General features: G+C 54.7%; 1 protein-coding gene across 1 annotated transcript; it reads left to right on the forward strand.

The window, feature by feature from the left end:
• The first annotated feature begins 8147 nt into the window (after positions 1-8147).
• LOC100278604 (uncharacterized) lies at positions 8148-9266 on the forward strand. The gene is made up of 2 exons (NM_001372457.1): positions 8148-8563; positions 8679-9266. Exons 1-2 carry the CDS (start codon positions 8260-8262, stop codon positions 8933-8935), a joined length of 561 nt encoding a protein of 186 aa, NP_001359386.1. The 5' UTR covers positions 8148-8259; the 3' UTR covers positions 8936-9266.
• Positions 9267-18998: the final 9732 nt, after the last annotated feature.

Below are 18998 nucleotides of genomic sequence, written 5' to 3' on the forward strand. Positions count from 1 at the left end.
ACTCCGCCTCACCCGACCCCAGGGCTCGGACTCGGGCTCGGTCCCGGAAGACGACGAACTCCGCCTCGCCCGACCCCAGGGCTCGGACTCGGGCTCGGCCCCGGAAGACGACGAACTCCGCCTCGCCCGATCCCAGGGCTCGGACTCGGGCTCGGTCCCGGAAGACGACGAACTCCGCCTCGCCCGACCCTAGGGCTCGGACTCGGGCTCGGCCCCGGAAGACGACGAACTCCACGTCGCCCGACCCCAGGGCTCGGACTCAGCCCTGGCCTCAGCCGACGGTCTCCGCCTCGCCCGACCCAGGGGCTCGGACTCGACCTCGGCCTCGAAAGACAGACTCGGCCTCGACCTCGGAGGAGCCTCCACCTCGCCCAACCCAGGGCTCGGACCGACCACGTCACAGGAGGCGCCATCATTACCCTACCCCAAGCCAACTCAGGCTACGGGGAACAAGACCGGCGTCCCATCTGGCTCGCCCCAATAAACAAGTAATGATGGCGCCCCGCATGCTCCATGACGACGGCGGCTCTCAGCCCCCTTACGGAAGCAAGGAGACGTCAGCAAGGACTCGACAGCCCCGACAGCTGTCCTTCCGCCAGGCTCCAGCGCTCCTCCGACGGCCACGACACCACACGAACCGGGTGCCAAAACCTCTCCGGCTGCCACGACGGCATGTACTTAGGGCACTAGCTCTTCTCTGCTAGACACGTTAGCACACTGCTACACCTCCCATTGTACACTTGGATCCTCTCCTTACGCCTATAAAAGGAAGGTCCAGGGCCCTCTTACAGAGGGTTGGCCGCGCGGGGAAGGATGGGACGGCACGCGCACAGGCCTCTCGCTCCCTCCCGCGCGGACGCTTGTAACCCCCTACTGCAAGCGCACCCGACTTGGGCGCGGGACAAACACGAAGGCCGCGGGTTTTCCCTTTTACGCCTGTCTCCCCCCTTCGGGCTCCGTCTCGCGCCGACCCATCTAGGCTGGGGCACGCGGCGACAATTTACTCGTCGGTCCAGGGACCCACCGGGGTCGAAATGCCGACATGCTATAATTCACCGGACTGTCCGGTGGTGCACCGGACTGTCTGGTGAGCCAACGGTCGCCAGCGCAATGGTCGACCGCGCAATCCACGGGCGACGCGTGGCCCGCACCAATGGTCGGCTGGGGGCACCGGACTGTCCGGTGCGCCGTCGGGCCCGAAGCTGCAACGGTCGACTGCGCCTTATTTGCAAGGCAATCGCGCATCGGACAGCTACAGTGACTATCCGGTGGTGCACCGGACTGTCCGGTGCACCACACGACAGAAGGCAAGATTAGCCTTCCAAGATTGTCTTCAACGGCTCCTAGCTGCCTTGGGGCTATAAAAGGGACCACTAGACGCATGGAGGAGTCAACCAAGCATTCTCTGATTGTTCTAAAGCATCCAGACTCTGCTCCCACACATTTGATTCTCTGTGTTAGCAATTTGAGCTCCATTTGAGTTGTGAACTCCGTGTGTTGTACTTCGAGCTCAAGTTGTGACTTGTGTGCGTGGTTCTGCTGTGGATTTGAGTCTTGTGTGTGTTTCTCTCCCCTCCCTTACTTCTGTGCTTCTTTTGTGATCATCTTTGTAAGGGCGAGAGGCTCCAAGTTGTGGAGATTCCTCACAAACGGGAGAAAGACTAAGGAAGAAGGTCGTGGTATTCAAGCTGATCATTGGATCACTTGAAAGGGGTTGAGTGCAACCCTCGTCCATTGAGACGCCACAACGTGGAAGTAGGCAAGTGTTACTTGGCCGAACCACGGGATAAAAATCACGTGTATCGTGTGCTGCTTATTGTGATTGCTTTGTTCGCACGAGAATGTTTCTTAGCCACTTGACTACACTAACACTCATAACTAAGTTTTGTGGCTATTAGTGTTTGATTTTTACAGGATCACCTATTCACCCCCTCTAGGTACTCTCAGTTATCCCGATGATGATCTTGTGATACTTTGGGGGACTCAGGCTATTTCTTGAGTACCTCTCTGTAAGGACCTGTTCGTTGAGTGACCACCCGGGATAAAAGTGCAACCATGAGGGTGGAATGGGACGCCCTTAGCTGAATAATTAGATGAACCTGGGGTGTAGTTGGCTTGGTCGGAGGGTCGACAATGGGGGTCGGGGCATAGTGCTCGCTCTGCTAAGGATGGGTGCCGAGGTTCATTCGATTTGGTTTTGTTAGTCACCCACCTTAGGGAGGTGTACTGTGTTTGTACGACTGGCGAAACCTATTGAGCATCTATGCACTAGGGGAGTCTTTGTAAAGGCTACATAGTGTATCCCTGGCCATTCACCTTGGTAGTGAAGATCGGGTTTGAACAACCCATGCTGGAAAGGGATCACGACTCGTGGATAAAGTGTGCAACCTCTGCAGAGTGTTAGAAACTAGTATATCAGTCGTGCTCACGGTTAAGAGCAGCCTTGGGATCCTCTTTGATTAGAAGAACCTTGATACTTTTATGATGTTGATTAATATTGATGGTTATAACTCTGATCTCTGGTATTTCCTCTTGGAGGGAGTACTTTTGGGTAATAACTGGGTTTATTACTAAAACTTGGTTATACTATTAGTAATAAATATTTAACTAACTAAAAGCAACTGCTTAACCTTAACTCACATACAGCTAGTCCACTTTAGCCAAACGGGACATTTGTTGAGTACGTTGATGTGTACTCACCCTTGCTTTAAAAACCAACCCACCCCAGGTTGTCCCCACTGTATTCAGTGCTCAGGAGGAGATGCAGGCAACATGGAGGACTTTGAGGAGTTCCAGAACTACAACGAGTTTTAGTGGTGTTAGTGTCAAACCCCCAGTCAGCTGCCTGTGAAGACCCATATCTGCTACGTTCGCTTTTCCGCACTTTGATAATGTTAATTACTATGTTAAGTAATGACTTTGTGGATGTCTTGGACATCTTGATGTAATAAAATACCTTTCCGCTATTCACTTTGATCAATGTGTGATGATGTCCAATTATGTAATCGCTGTGTACGTGAGTTTCTGATCCTCACACGTATATGGTTCGCATTCGGTTTGCCTTCCAAAACCGGGTGTGACACAACCGATGGATCTTGGCCTGCCACCTTTCCATCTTAGATCTCCCAACTGTTACACTTGACCAAATATTTGACACCATATCATAAAAATATTTATGCAGTAACCAACCTAACTCAAATTTGGAAGGAGGAATACTGTTACACGCATTAAGTGGAGTGTGATCCGCTAAGTCCTGTTAAGCGCCACAACTGTGGACAAAGGGTACTTTTGATCCCACTCCATGAATACAAAAATTCTATCTAGTTTCTCATAAGTGGGATTAGGAATATTGTTTGCCCAGGTATAACATCTGACCAACATCGCCAACTCTTTTAGATCAATGTCATCAATTACTGCATTGAATAAGAAAGGTCAGTGTTGTTCGAAATTCCCTTTACTTTTCTTTGTAAAAAAGCCTCCTTTTCATTTTGGGTCGGGCCATAAACCGTTATTAAGGACCACTTGAAGCAATCACATTTGTTACACAAAGTGAATTTAATATAAAACTCTCCTTCATCAATTGACCTATATCAAAATAGTCCAAATCTATACCTAACAGAATGCCCCCTGAGCACCCATTAGGTTCCTTACAATGCCAAATAAAATTTCTACCCCCACATAAATTGTGGAGGAAAGAATTAGTAAAAGAACTTCTCACTGTTTCGGATAAGGCAATAAATGATAAGTTGTGTTTTTAGTTAGACTGTCTCCAACAGGTCCTAATCATGTACCCTAAATTTTAGAGGAGATTCTCGTCCTCTATGTGTACAGCAGCGTCCTCTAAACAGTTCTCTAAATTTAGAGGACGTTGCTGGATCTTCTCTATATAAAGTTTCTCTCTCCTCTATCAATTTTAATACTTTAAACAATAGATTTAACAAAACAAAATATGTACAATACATTTGAGAGTACGACAAATACGTATGTATAAAAATTAAAAATAAATATGTCTATAATATAGGTATTATAATATAGGTATTTATGTATAACGAACGAGATATATAGAGAATGTTGCTGGAGAGGAAAGAGATATAGATGAGAAAATCTTTTAGAATAGAATATAAAAACAGATATAGAGGATGAATATAAACAACCTTGATGGAGGTAGGTCTGAAATGAACCTATGCTTCTTCGGATCCAAAATATTCCTTTCATTTTAACTGCTTTGTATTATGGGAGCTATTCCCCTTGAAAGATAGAGCCTAACGGTACGAGACTAAGTACTCACCGTCTACCTCCATCCCCATATCTAAAATGTCGCCACACAAGGTGCTTAAGATAAATTTATCAAGTTCCTCCTCAGCCAAATCATTCTCTTCTTTCTCTAAGACACGTGATAGACCGTCCTGCTTATTTCCGATTTGTGGTTTCGAACATTTATAGTTAACTAAGGACTCCACTAATTTATGGGCATTACTAATATCTACCGGACAATCACTGATTGTTTTCTCTTGATCGATAAATTGATTAGATGTAACATGTAAGGAAGCAAAAATATGTTCGATTCACAATGGTTAATTTCCACGCGTAGGAGTAAAGAGGAATGCAAGTAAAACTATATTTATTATTATTGAAAATAGAAAGATGTATAGAATGTGAATTTAATAGAAATGTCGAAATTGTTGCTAAGGACAAAGGAAAAACTCGTAAAATGGACTAAAAGGATATACAAACGCGTATATCCATTTGAGTTTCACTTTTCAGCTTCGAAAATCAAAGCAAATCCTAAATGTCAGTTTAAAACCCTTGATGCTTGCTTGTACAAACTATGCAGTTGTTAATTATCTAAATATTACATTTATATTTTAAAAAAATCTTATGTTATATTCGGACCTCTAGAGATAATAGTTAGCTGCTAAAATTAGTTGTAGAGGTTCAGAAGATCTCTAAACTAATATCTAACTGATTATTAATTACCCACAACTAATAATTATTTCATTAGCTGGTTCAACCTAGCTAATAATTTGTTAATTGTCTAACTATTAACCCTAGGGTTCGAAACATGGCCTTAGTTATGGTTCTTTCTACAAATACCTACATGCCACGTCGAGGAGATAGTCCAAATTAAACCAGGTATACTTGCGTTTTGGTCTAGGGTGTAATTAAGCGGATTTATTTGTGGCTAGCCCGACAAATATGCAGATTTCACAGGTTATTAGTCTGCTTGCGTCCCTAATCTATTCTTATCGATTGGCTGTTTCTCTACCTATTAACCTATCCTTAGCGTCTAGACAAATAGATGATTTGACAGGTCGTCTCTCACCACCACCTGTCAAGCGACCTACACATTGTATTGCTTGTGAACTTTTAAATAGCTTCCATATCGAACTGATACCTTTTGCAGGCACTTAACATAAAGAGGTAAGAATCTCTTCAACTTTCTTCTCTAAATTTTTCCCCTATATCTCATTTTCAACCCTATAACTGCCACTATTGTTTATGCTATCAATAATCCCTTATCTATCATAATACTCTAGTACATTGTCTTTATCATCAACCTATAGACAAACCCGCTAGTGTTAAATTAGTTCTTTTACATACTTCTAGTTGGTACAAAATAAGATGTTTTATTAAAATATAAATAAATCCGATACATAATCAAGAAAATAAATTTAATATTATTTATAAAAAATGATTAAAAATAAATAACTTGAATTAGTTTATAAAGAAACTAATACATTGTTGCTACTCTTCTACTTTTGTTGTTTCTTCTTCTAATTTTAGTTCGTTTTATCAACTTTTTAAGGCCAACTTGTAGGCTTTTTTATGTCTTCGTCCATGACGATGGTAAAGCGATCCAACAATTTGTTGAATTGCTCAAATAATTTAGTTTGAGTGGTCCTTTAGCTAGCCTTATATAACTTTTTTAACATCCCTTTCTTCTTATATGGGGGCTTACTACTATTTGTTGCTAAGCCCTTTCGCTTCCATTGAGACCTTGCCCTATCGTAGCTAATAGGACATGGTGTGTCAACACTTTCTTGTGATACGAAGCGATAATCGTTGTCCATGTTCAAAAGAGATATTTTGCTCCTATCACTGGAGTTATCGTCATCGTGCCTCACGTACCACTAAGACTGATGACAAAGAGCATGTCACATGTGCTCCAGCTTCAAGTTAGTTTCATTAGGCTAGTTATAGAAGCTCTTCTTGGTCGCTTCAAGCAACATAGCATCATTTGTTCCACTTGATCGAATCGTGTACAAGCGGTTGTAGATGTTGTTAAAGAGGGAGATCTTCCAGTTACTCGTTGATCAGCGATCCTTCCGCTGCTTGGGGATATAGTGGAGAGGAGCTTTTATGGTAGAGTTGTAGGTGTTGGCTATTTGGCCTAAAAGGTTGATCCCTTCTTATCGTTGCCATCAAATTGGATCCACCGAGTGCAGCAACCATGTGTGGACCTAAAAACTTATAAACTAAAAAAATATTTGGAGACCTAAAATGTATGCATTTTGAAAAAAAAATTATATGTGTACTTAGCAACCTTTAATCATTCGTCTTCATTCAGTCCCTTCGTCGTTGTAATTGAAGAGCACCAGAGTAAGAAGACTAGTTCGAGGTGGCATCACTTTCACTACATGGAGGCACTGTCATGTCTGTAGGAGGAGCACTAAATATGAGAGGGAACAGAGGAGGAGCACCATACAATCCATATTGAGGACCAACATATGGATATCCATAAGGGTATGGATAAGTGAATGGTGGTGGATGAGGAGCGATGGTAGTATGAGCTTTAGTGGTAGGAGGAAGAGCGTCGATGGCAGGATCATCATTAGGAGGTGGAAGAGCATCCATGAAAGATCAGCAGTGATACAGAGGAGGAGGATATGGGTATGAAAATAGAGGTTGTGGAGTGAGGGAACAGAGACGACCAAAAAATTCTCCCAACTACAATGTACGATAGAAAGGCTATCCAAAGAAGACCTCCCCATACCGGTAGGAGTGTTAGGATGTTGTGGAGATAGATCGTTGATCAAGTGGGTAAAGGTTTCAAAGTTCAAACTCCACCTAGGATTCATATTCAAATAGAGGATGACACACTATAATATCAAGGAAGATGTTGTTTTGAGTTTGATCAAAATTCTAGATAAAATTACAAAAAAATATAACATTGAATAGATATACTATAAATATATTTAATATTTAATAAATAAAGAATTTAAGAATAATTATTATTTAGGATCATGAATATTATTGTTTAGAAAAAATTTAAGATGGACAACATATTTATTTTAGGAAAACGGACATGACACGACGAGAGCAAGGCACCTTTGGAATATAGAAATTTTAGAGAAATCATATATAAATCAGTTAATTTTTATAAAAAAACATGGAAAAAAATCCGGCATCAAATTGCAAAAAAAAATCACTGTCGTACCTAGTGGCAACGGATGAGGTGTGAACACCATACAAACTAACTAACAATAGTCAAAAAAATTCTTAAAAAATTATAGATGTACTTTTTTGCCCACTCTACCACTCTATAAAATTTTAAATTCAAATTCATCAGATATTAAAAGATTCGAAAAAGAGAAAAATTTGAGATAATTTTCACTTTTTATCAAAGGATTTTATTTTTTTATCTTTTAACAAATAATTTGAACTTGAAATTTTACACAATGGTAGAATAGGTAATGAAATACATCTGTGATTTATTTGAGATTTTTTTTTGTAATTTTTGTTAATTGGTTTACAGTATAAAAATTGATTTGCATATCATACGTTGCTTTACCTAATATCAAATATCCACTGAATGCATGACATGTGGTGCGTCCAATGTCCATGTCACGGCCCTGTGAAAAGGACAAAACGGCAAGTCTATCTACTAGCCAGGCCTGTCAGTGCTACACGTCCGGGTGCCATTTTGCAGACCGTCCTAACAAGCCCGCCGAACACGTTGACCCCTTCCACTAATCACCTAGATGCCAACAATTACGTGACGTCCAAATGCGGATTAGTTAATCACTAACCAACGTGCTAATCGCCCGGTCTGTGTCGCGGCTCAGCTCCGTCCTGTCTCCTTCCGCGCACAGCACACCCTGGGGCCGGGGGCCATATAAGCCCCCCCACCGGGCCACCCGGTGCTCCCCGGAGCTGAATTCGGAACCCCAGCGCAAGCGGCGCCGCCAGTTCAGCAAGCAAGCCACATCAGTCCCTACTTGGCTCGTGGCGCTGAGCCACGCGTGCCTGTGCCGATCGATGGGCAACTGCCAGGCGGCGGAGGCGGAGGCCGTGGTGATCCAGCACCCCGGCGGCAAGGTGGAGCGGCTGTACGGGGCGGCCACCGCAGCGGAGGTCATGCGCGGCAACCCCGGGCACTACGTGGCGCTCGTGGTGCTCCGCGTCTCGGCGGGCGGCGGCAAGCAGGGCGCGGATCCGGACCCCTCCGCGGGCGCGGTGTCCGCCGGCGCCGGCGCCGGCACCAGGATCACCAAGGTGAAGCTCCTGAAGCCCAGGGACGTGCTGCTTCTGGGGCAGGTCTACCGGCTCATCACCTCGCAAGGTGCGTACTCTATACCGCCGGCTCGGCTGGTTCTTGGATTGGATGATCTGTTTCTTGGCTCCGTTTCCTTCCTTCCTTCCTCGATCTCATGGTGGCCGACTGGCCGTGCGCGCAGAGGTGGCGAAGGCGATACAGGCGAGGAGGGAGGACAAGATGCGGCGGTGCGGGGCCGGCGAGGTGGTGGTGGTGGACGACCAGCGGGGTCCGGGACGACACGCCGCCGCGGCGGGCAGCCAAGGGCAGGGGCGGTCCAGCGACGACCAGGAAGTGAAGCGGCCGGAGAAGTCGGACCGGCAGCACCGGACCGGCGGTAGAGCCAGAGGGCGGCACTGGCAGCCGTCGCTGCGGAGCATCTCCGAGGCGGCGAGCTGACGCGACGCGACTGCAATGCAACCTGGACCTCGAGGAGGGGGGGACTAGTATAGAATAGAAGCAGGGGACTGCCTGCTTGGGCTAGGAGTGTAGCTGGGCTGTTTGTGCTGTACATTTGGATTGGGGTACTTGGGTGGGGGAGGGAGATGGCTTGGCATGGTACAGTAGCGATGGATAGAACAGGCTTGCAAGAGGTGAGTTACCGTGACTCAGCTGTATGACAGGTGATTCTATGGAGATCTCGTCTCAGCTGCTGGCTGCTCATGTGATCGATCATCGATGTCAATTTAATCTAAAATGAAAACAAAAATAATAGGTTTGTGAAATCGGATACGTGGGCTTGTGATCTAACTCTGAATTTGATTACAAATTTATTGAACCACGAACAATAGCACTAGATGTCAGTGTTGTCGCTTCACTTGGGCTGCAGTGCAGAGAAGAAGCCGTACCGATCACCAGTAATTTATTGACAAGGATTTAACGAAATGGACAGTCATGCCACTTGTGCATACTCTCTAAAAAACGTAATTATCTACATTTATCTAAGCTTGTGGACAACACTCATTTCGAAGGTCCACTCTTCCGCTGCCTGTGTGTATAGAACTAATATAGAGCTCTCTGTTAGTAGCAGAAGCAGAGGCAAGCGAATCAAAGAACAATGGTAGGATGAAGCTTATAATATCGATGGCAGCAGGGGAGGAGGAAACGAATCGTTTCTCTCTGTCCAAGTGTCCAGGGGGTGTGGGGGCAGGCTCAGCAAATATGAAATATCCGGCTGCTCCAGCAGGCTGAAGAAAAAAACAGCTAGCGACCGAGGAAATCTCTGTCTCCGGCTGGTACGTGTGGAGATCATGGATGGAAAGAGAAACAGAAGCACTACCGCCAATACCTAATCTACCTAATCTTTTGTCGGGAACCATAATTAGGGGTACCCTCAAGACACCTAATTCTCAGCTGGTAACCCCCATCAGCATAAAGCTACAGAGGCATGATGGGTGCGATTAAGTTAGGGATCAGTCCATACGAGCGACTTGATCACGCCTCGCCCGAGCCTAGCCTCGGACAAGGGCAGCCGACCCCGAGAGATTTCCGTCTCGCCCGAGGCTCCCCTTTAACGGCGGACATATCTCCGGCTCGCCCGAGGCCTTGCCTTCGCTGAGAAGCAACCCTGACTAAATCGCCGCACCGACCGACCGAGTCGCAGGAGCATTTAACGCAAAGGTGGCCTGACACCTTTATCCTGACGCGCGCCCCCCGGCAGAGCCGAAGTGACCGCCGTCACTTCGCTGCTCCACTGACCGGTCTGACAGAAGGACAGCGCCGCCTGCGCCACTCCGACTGCAGTGCCACTCGACAGAGTGAGTCTGACAGGCAGTCAGGCCTTGCCAAAGGCGCCATAGGAAACTCCGCTCCGCCCGACCCAGGGCTCGGACTCGGGCTAAGACCCGGAAGACGGCGAACTCCGCTCCGCCCGACCCAGGGCTCGGACTCGGGCTAAGCCCCGGAAGACGGCGAACTCCGCTCCGCCCGACCCAGGGCTCGGACTCGGGCTAAGACCCAGAAGACGGCGAACTCCGCTCCGCCCGACCCAGGGCTCGGACTCGGGCTAAGCCCCAGAAGACGACGAACTCTGCTCCGCCCGACCCCAGGGCTCGGACTCCGCTCTGGCCCCTGCCGAACAACCTCCGCCTCGCCCGACCCAGGGGCTCGGGCTCGGCCTCGGCAACGGAAGACAGACTCGACCCCAGCTTCGGAGGAGCCCCCACGTCGCCCGGCCTCGGGCGCGGGCCCGCCACGTCAACAGGGAGCGCCATCATCACCCTACCCCGAGCCGACTCGGGCCGCAGAGAACAAGACCGGTGTCCCATCTGGCTAGCTCCGCCAGATAGGCAATGATGGCACCCCGCGTGCCCTGTGACGACGGCGGCTCTCAGCTCTCTTACGGAAGCAGGGGGACGTCAGCAAGGACTCGACCGCTCCAACAGCTGTCCCTCCGCCAGGCTCCGTTTCTCCTCCGACAGCCACGACATCATACCAGCAGGGCGCCAAGATCTCTCCGGCTGCCACATTGGCATGTACTTAGGGCGCTAGCTCTCCCTCCGCTAGACACGTAGCACTCTGCTACATCCCCATTGTACACCTGGATCCTCTCCTTACGCCTATAAAAGGAAGGACCAGGGCCTTCTTAGAGAAGGTTGGCCGCGCGGGACGAGGACGGGACAAGCGCTCTCTTGGGGCCGCTCGCTTCCCTCACCCGCGTGGACGCTTGTAACCCCCTACTGCAAGCACACCCGACCTGGGCGCGGGACGAACACGAAGGCCGCGGGATTTCCACCTCTCTCACGCCCGTCTCCGGCCACCTCGCTCTCCCCCCTTCGCGCTCGCCCACGCGCTCGACCCATCTGGGCTGGGGCACGCGGCACACTCACTCGTCGGCTCAGGGACCCCCCGGTCTCGAAACGCCGACAGTTGGCGCGCCAGGTAGGGGCCTGCTGCGTGCTGACGAACAGCTTCCCGTCAAACTCCAGATGGGCAGTCTCCAGCAACCTCTCCGGCCCGGGACGGTGCTCTGTTTCGGGAGTCTTGACTTCATGTCCTTCGACGGCAGCTACGACATGATACTCCTTCCACCGCCGCGCGACAACGACAATGGCGGCCGACAACCCGCCCGCCGGCGGCGGAATCGACGACATCTTCCCCGCGTGGTGGAAGAACAACATTCGAGCTCGCCCCGTCCTCTCCCCCGCCAACGGAGGAGGAGGCGGGGCAATCAAGGCCAAGCAGGAGGCCGTGCTTCGTCAGCTGTCGAGCGAATCGACGTCCCCAGCGCCCCAACGGAGGGCACGCCGGGCGTCGACCTCGCGTTCGAGACAAAGGCGAGCGCCGTCCCCCCGCAACACGCCAATCCTGAGCAAGTGGACGACGCCAGCGCACTCGCGGAGAGCTTGCAGGACGTCGCCCTCGTACCTGAGACGACGGCGCAACCAGTCCCCGATGTGACTACGTCGCTCCTCGTCGACCAAAAGGTACTGACTAATTCCCATCCTATGTCATTTCGACTCGGCCTCAACCCGCCTAGCGACCTCGCTTTGGCGGGCGCTCTCGTTGAGGCGAGTGCAACCCCACTGGGGTTTCGTATGCGGTCGCCTTGGGACCGATTGACGGACGTCTCGACCTACGGGCCCTCTGGGTCCGAGGAAGATGACGATCCCAGCATCTGTTGGGATTTCTCTGGATTTGGCAACCCCAGTGTCATGCGGGACTTCATGACCGCATGTGACTACTGCCTCTCCGACTGTTCCGACGGTAGCCGCAGCCTTGACGACGAGGACTGCGGCCCAAGCCGCGAATGTTTCCACGTCGAGCTAGGGGATCCCTCCGAAGGCAACCATCTTGGCATGCCGGAGGACGGTGATCTTCCTAGGCCGGTGCCTCGCACCGACATCCCGCGGGAGCTAGCTGTGGTCCCCGTTCCGGCGGGGGGTCACGACCCATAGCTCGAGCAAGTCCGCGGGGCGCAGGCCAGGCTCGACGAGGGAGCAGGAGCGCTTGAGACGATCCACCGGGACGTCGGGCAGGTATGGGCGGGCCAACCCCCGGCCGGAGAAATACGTCACCTGCCCCAGGGTTTCCAGCACCGCGTCGCCAACGACGTCAGGGTCAGACCGCCACCCGCATCCAGTGGGGTCGGTCAGAACCTGGCAGCCGCCGCGATGATCCTTCGCACGATGCCGGAGCCATCAACCACCGAGGGTCGGCGAATCCAGGGAGAGCTCAAGAATCTCCTGGAAGGCGCTGCGGCCCGACGGGCCGAGAGCACTGCCTCCCGAAGGCAGGGATACCCCTCGGAACCTCACGTCGCGACTTCCCGATTCATGCGGGAAGCCTCGGTCTACACCGGGCGCACGCGCAACACCGCGCCTGCGGCCCCGAGCCACCTCGGCAACGAGCACCATCGTCGCGACCGTCGGGCCCACCTCGACGAAAGGGTGCGCCGAGGCTACCACCCCAGGCGTGGGGGGCGCTACGACAGCGGGGAGGATCGGAGTCCCTCGCCCGAACCACCCGGTCCGCAGGCCTTCAGTCGGGCCATCCGACGGGCGCCGTTCCCGACCCGGTTCCGACCCCCGACTACTATCACAAAGTACTCGGGGGAAACGAGGCCGGAACTGTGGCTCGCAGACTACCGCCTGGCCTGCCAACTGGGTGGAACGGACGACGACAACCTCATCATCCGCAACCTCCCCCTGTTCCTCTCCGACACTGCTCGCGCCTGGTTGGAGCACCTGCCTCCGGGGCAGATCTCCAACTGGGATGACTTGGTCCAAGCCTTCGCCGGCAATTTCCAGGGCACGTACGTGCGCCCCGGGAATTCCTGGGACCTCCGAAGCTGCCGGCAACAGCCGGGAGAGTCGCTCCGGGACTACATCCGGTGATTCTCGAAGCAGCGCACCGAGCTGCCCAACATCACCGACTCGGATGTCATCGGCGCATTCCTTGCCGGCACCACCTGCCGCGACCTGGTGAGTAAGTTGGGTCGCAAGACCCCCACCAGGGTGAGCGAGCTGATGGACATCGCCACCAAGTTCGCCTCTGGCCAGGAGGCGGTCGAGGCTATCTTCCAAAAGGACAAGCAGCCCCAGGGCCGCCCATCGGAAGAGGCTCCCGAGGCGTCTACTCCGCGCGGCGCCAAGAAGAAAGGCAAGAAGAAGTCACAATCGAAACGCGACGCCGACGACGCGGACCTTGTCGCCGCCGCCGAGTACAAGAACCCTCGGAAGCCCCCCGGAGGTGCTAACCTCTTCGACAAGATGCTCAAGGAGCCGTGCCCCTACCATCAGGGGCCCGTCAAGCACACCCTCGAGGAGTGCGTCATGCTTCGGCGCCACTTCCACAGGGCCGGGCCGCCCGCAGAGGGTGGCAGGGCCCGCGACGACGACAAGAAGGAAGATCACCAAGCAGGAGAGTACCCCGAGGTCCGCGACTGCTTCATGATCTACGGTGGGCATGCGGCGAATGCCTCGGCTCGGCATCGCAAGCAAGAGCGCCGGGAGGTCTACTCGGTGAAGGTGGCGGCGCCAGTCTACCTAGACTGGTCCGACAAGCCCATCACCTTCGACCAAGCTGACCACCCCGACCACGTGCCGAGCCCGGGGAAATACCCGCTCTTCGTCGACCCCATCGTCGGCGACGTCAGGCTCACCAAGGTCCTGATGGACGGAGGCAGCTGCCTCAACATCATCTACGCCGAGACCCTCAGGCTCCTGCGCGTCGATCTGTCCTCCGTCCGGGCAGGCGCTGCGCCCTTCCACGGGATCATCCCTGGGAAGCGCGTCCAGCCCCTCGGACGACTCGACCTTCCCGTCTGCTTCGGAACGCCCTCCAACTTCCGAAGGGAGACCTTGACGTTCGAGGTGGTCGGGTTCCGAGGAACCTACCACGCGGTACTGGGGAGGCCATGCTACGCGAAGTTCATGGCCGTCCCCAACACACCTACCTGAAGCTCAAGATGCCGGGCCCCAACGGGGTCATCACCGTCGGCCCCACGTACAAACACGCGTTCGAATGCGACGTGGAGTGCGTGGAGTACGCCGAGGCCCTCGCCGAGTCCGAGGCCCTCATCGCCGACCTGGAGAACCTCTCCAAAGAGGTGCCAGACGTGAAGCGTCATGCCAGCAACTTCGAGCTAGCGGAGACGGTTAAGGCCGTCCCTCTCGACCCCAGCGGCGACACCTCCAAGCAGATCCGGATCGGTTCCGGGCTCGACCCCAAATAGGAAGCAGTGCTCGTCGACTTTCTCCACGCAAACGCCGACGTCTTTGCGTGGATTCCCTCGGACATGCCCGACATACCGAGGGATGTCGCCGAGCACTCGCTGGATATTTGGGCCTGAGTCCGACCCGTCAGGCAGCCTCTGCGCCTCGGTCGTCAAGGAAGGGTCGGCCTCGCCTCGGCAGAGCCCGACCCTCCCTCGGGGGCTAAAAAGGGGGAACCCCTCTGCGTCGAGATTGGGTGTACTTCTCCGCATCAAAAATTTTCAATCAAAAAGGGGCTTTTGCGTTCTCCCGGCTATGTCAGAAGCAGGGTCCCGAGGAGCGAACGTGGGTACATGTAAGTGGCGAGGCCGACTGAGCCGAGGAACTCCTGTGCCTCCGGGTTAGGGATACCTCACTCATCACCTGCCACGAAGAATGACCCAACTCGAGAAGCCACCCTATTATTGACAAGCTAGGACGGACACGCAAATTGAAAGAAAGGAGAGTACGACTTCATGCAAGAAAGACAAAGTGTTCAGGCCTCAGCGGCCGCGGTGAGACGCACATCCAACAGAAATTGTTCCAACAAGAGTTAGGCGCCGCCTTGGGAAGGAGCCGCGCCCTCAGTTCCGTTCCCGCCGTCGGTAAGGTCCATCTCGGCCTCCGGCGACGGCGCAGGGGGAAGGATCTCCGCCTCAAAGGTGGTCGCCAGCGCCGCGCTCGGACCCGCGGCGACCGCGTCGAGCCGCTGGACTTCTGCCAGGGCAGCTTCGTCTTTGTCAGGAAGACAGTACCCCTCACTAACCCGTTCCAGGTCCACAACGTAGTGGGAAGCGAGCACGGCGAAGGCCCGCCTGACGCCGTGGTGTAGCGCCTCGCGGACTCTGCCGCGCGCGTGATCACCCAAGGCTTGAAGGCGGCTTTGAGGGGAGCTTCCTAAAGGGACGTCGCCGGAGCCAAGGATACGATAAACGTCCGAGACGGCCTCGGACATGGCCGTGAGGTCAGCTTCCCTCTGCTCGGCAGCTCCGGCAAGCGCCTCGGCGAGCGCCTTGGCGGACTCGTCAAGGGCGGACTCGAGCTCTGCGAACAACCAGGAGAAAGACCTCAAGCACAAGCAGAGGAAACAGACAAGAACAAGAACCAGGGACGGCCAAGGCGTACCTCCGGCTCGGGCACGCTGCTCCGAGGCCGCGACCTGGGCTGCGGCTAGGTCGGCCGCAAGGGTCTCAGCCCGGCTTTCGGCCTCGGCAGCCCGGCCCCGAGATTGGTCCCGCTCCTCGACGACCTGGACGAACTCCGACCGCTGCCGTTGCGCCTCCGCACGCGCTGCTGCCGCCTCGGCTCTCAGGTCAGCGCAGAGCAACTGGAGGTCCGCTACCTTGGCATCCTGCTGAGAGAGGCGCGCAGTAGCCCCGGCGAGCGAGGTCCTCAGGGATCGTAGCGAGCCCCAGACATCGACCTCGCGGCGGATGAACGACGACTTGGCGGCGCTCCGGTCCGTCAGATCCTGGGGGAAGGAAACAGGGCGTCACGACGAACGTCTCGCTCACAGAAGGAAAAAGGTATGCCTGAAACCGCTACCTGGAGGATTTTGGGGACGCCCCTGCAGAAAACCTCCAGCGACGACCGAAGCGACCCCACCGTTGCTTCAACACGCTCGCGGAGCTCATCCCAGGACTGGTCCTCCTGTTCATCGTCGAGAACGAAGACAGGGTCCGAGGCCTCGCGGGTCCGGAATCGGAGCAACGGGCGCCGGGCCTCGGGGCTCCGCCGCACAGCGATGAGGCTGCCGCCCGGCTGGACGGATCGCGCGTCCACGCCCACCTCTTCCGAGGCACTGGGCGCCGACGCATCAGCCATCCCGACGCTGGCAGCAACCGGTCGCTCTCCGACAGGGACGGCGGCAACTTCGGTAGCGGCGGGCGCCAGCATGGCCGGCACGACAGGCGGGCTCGGGACCACGTTGGCGCCAGCCGCCTCCCCTATGGCCGCCTCGGCAGAAGAGCCAGCCTCGGGAACCCGCTCCCCAGAGACAGGCGACGCCCGAGCCCCCTGCGGTGAAATGCCCCGCGAAAGGGTCGGCTGAACGACAAGGCCCGGGGCGGCGCTGGCCGCGCAGTCCGGCGCCGTCTTAAGGGCCTTCCGGGGTGCCAGGTCGGTCTGGCCATGGCTTCGCTTGCTGGATATAAAAAAAGAGAAAAGGAAAATCACGGCCGAGACATATGAATGGGAAGCCAAGACGAAGACATTCTGAGATACTCACCCACTTCGGGCCATTATCCACCGCGCCTGGGGGGAGGTTTCTTGGATCCCGGCTCCCGAAACAGCCGCCGAGGTCCGCTTCGCCGGCATCTTCGGCGCCACCCTTGCTTCGGACGCCCGGGGAGCAGATTGCCTGGGCGCGGTCGCGATGACTTGAGGGTCACCCCCATGCGCCGCCGGTACGAGCGGCGGCCCCTGGGGAGCAGACGCCCTGAACTGGCCCTCCGGAGCCACCTCAGCTCCTCCGGCCGAGAGGTCAGGTGACCTCTCGGGTCGCCCCCGTGCCTCGGGCCGGGACCCCGACGCCCCAACTCCGGGGACTGACGGTGTCGGCCCGCTCGGGGGCTGGCTCGACGGCTCCTGGCCACACCCCAAACCGGGGCTGAGGCCGAGACGGGCGGCCATGTCGTCCTCCTCCTCATCATCGTCGTCATCGTCGTCGTCGGGCGTCTCCGGCGACGGCTCCCTCGGGAGTCCTTCCCTCTCCTGCTGGCGACGGCGCTTCTCCAAGGCGTCCCGAGCCCGCCTCCGCTCGCGGGCCCGGGCCTTCTCCGCGTCCTTCTTCTTCTTCTTCTCCTCCGCGGCGACCCGCCGCGCTGCTCGGTCCACCGCGTCCTCCGGGACCCGTGGCAGGGAGGGCTTGTGCCACCCCACCTCCTAAAGAAGGGGAGAAAGAAACCCGATCATAAGAACCCGGAGCAACCCGATGTATGAAGAAGGAGGGAGCGAACACTCACCAGAGTTACGCACCCCTGGTCGGGGCGCATCCGAAGCTGGGAGTGGGCGTGGGAGTCCGGCTTCCCCATCGCAGCCGACACCCGCCATTGGAGGGCGTCGAAGGGAAGAGGATCAGGGGACATTCGCGAGCCCTCCCAGTCAGCCTCCGGGGTCATCTCCCAAAGCGGCAGCCGCCGCTCCACCAAGGGAAGCACCCTCCGACGGTGGATGGCGGCGACCACTCCCGCAGCGGTGAGTCCCCCCTCCCGCAACGCCTTCAGGGCCTGGAGAAGGGGTTCGAGATTCTTCTGTCTCTCGTGCGGGGTCCCGTGACGCCAGGCGTCGGTGGCGGCGGTGACTACTCGCTGGGAGAACGGTGGGAGCAACTCACCGTCATTCCGGAGGTAGAACCACCGGCGCTGCCACCCCTTGTTCGAGGACGCGAGGATGGCAGGAATGTACTGCGACGCCCGCGACTGCCTCAGCAAGAGAGTGCAGCCGCTGGCCCGCACCGCTGCACGGACCCTCCTCTCCCCCGTCGGCAAGGCGAAAGGCTCGGGGAGGAAGAGATGAGTCCACAAATCCCAATTGGGGGCGATCCCCAAATACCCTTCGCATACCGCTACGAAGATAGCGGCCTGCGAGATGGAGTTGGGGGTGAGGTTATGCAACTCCACCCCATAGTGGAACAGGATTGCCCGCATAAAGCGGCCCGTCGGCACACCGAATCCCCACTCGTGGAAGGAGACGAAGCTCACGACGTACCTCGGCGGTGGGGATGGAGCGACTCCGCCCATGGGAGGAATCCATTCTGGTCGCTGCTTATCGGTGAGAGGGCGAAGCAAACCCTCGCCGACCAGCTCCTCCAGATCGCTCGCCGTCACCGTGGAAAAGGGCCACGGATCGCGCGGGGAGATTATGGTCACCCGATCAGCCATCACCAAAATGGAAGGGATGGCGGCGCAAGGGGCAGGAAGGGCGGTTTTTCTCTTCTCCGACTAAAGTTTCTCGGGTTGCGAAAACCTAAAGGAAGAGGCAGGGAGCAGAGCGAAGAACCGTCACCAGACCCCCTCTCGAGTATATAAAGGCCAGGGCGAAACCGTTTCCAGCGCTCCGCCCGGACCGGACGCGGGATTCAAAAAACGCGAAGCGAAACAGCCGTTCCTCGAACGGCTCGCGCACGCGCAACGGCCGCCCCGCCAACCACTCGCCCCGTCGCATTAACTCCGCGGCGGGACAGGCGGCGCTCCTGGCAGGAGAAGCGGGCGACGCTTCGCCTTCGCCGTAATAACCGCGCCAAAAAAGGTACGCCACATCGTTCGATT

Source organism: Zea mays, chromosome 1 (genome assembly GCF_902167145.1).
Source record: "Zea mays cultivar B73 chromosome 1, Zm-B73-REFERENCE-NAM-5.0, whole genome shotgun sequence".
Lineage (NCBI taxonomy): Eukaryota > Viridiplantae > Streptophyta > Magnoliopsida > Poales > Poaceae > Zea > Zea mays.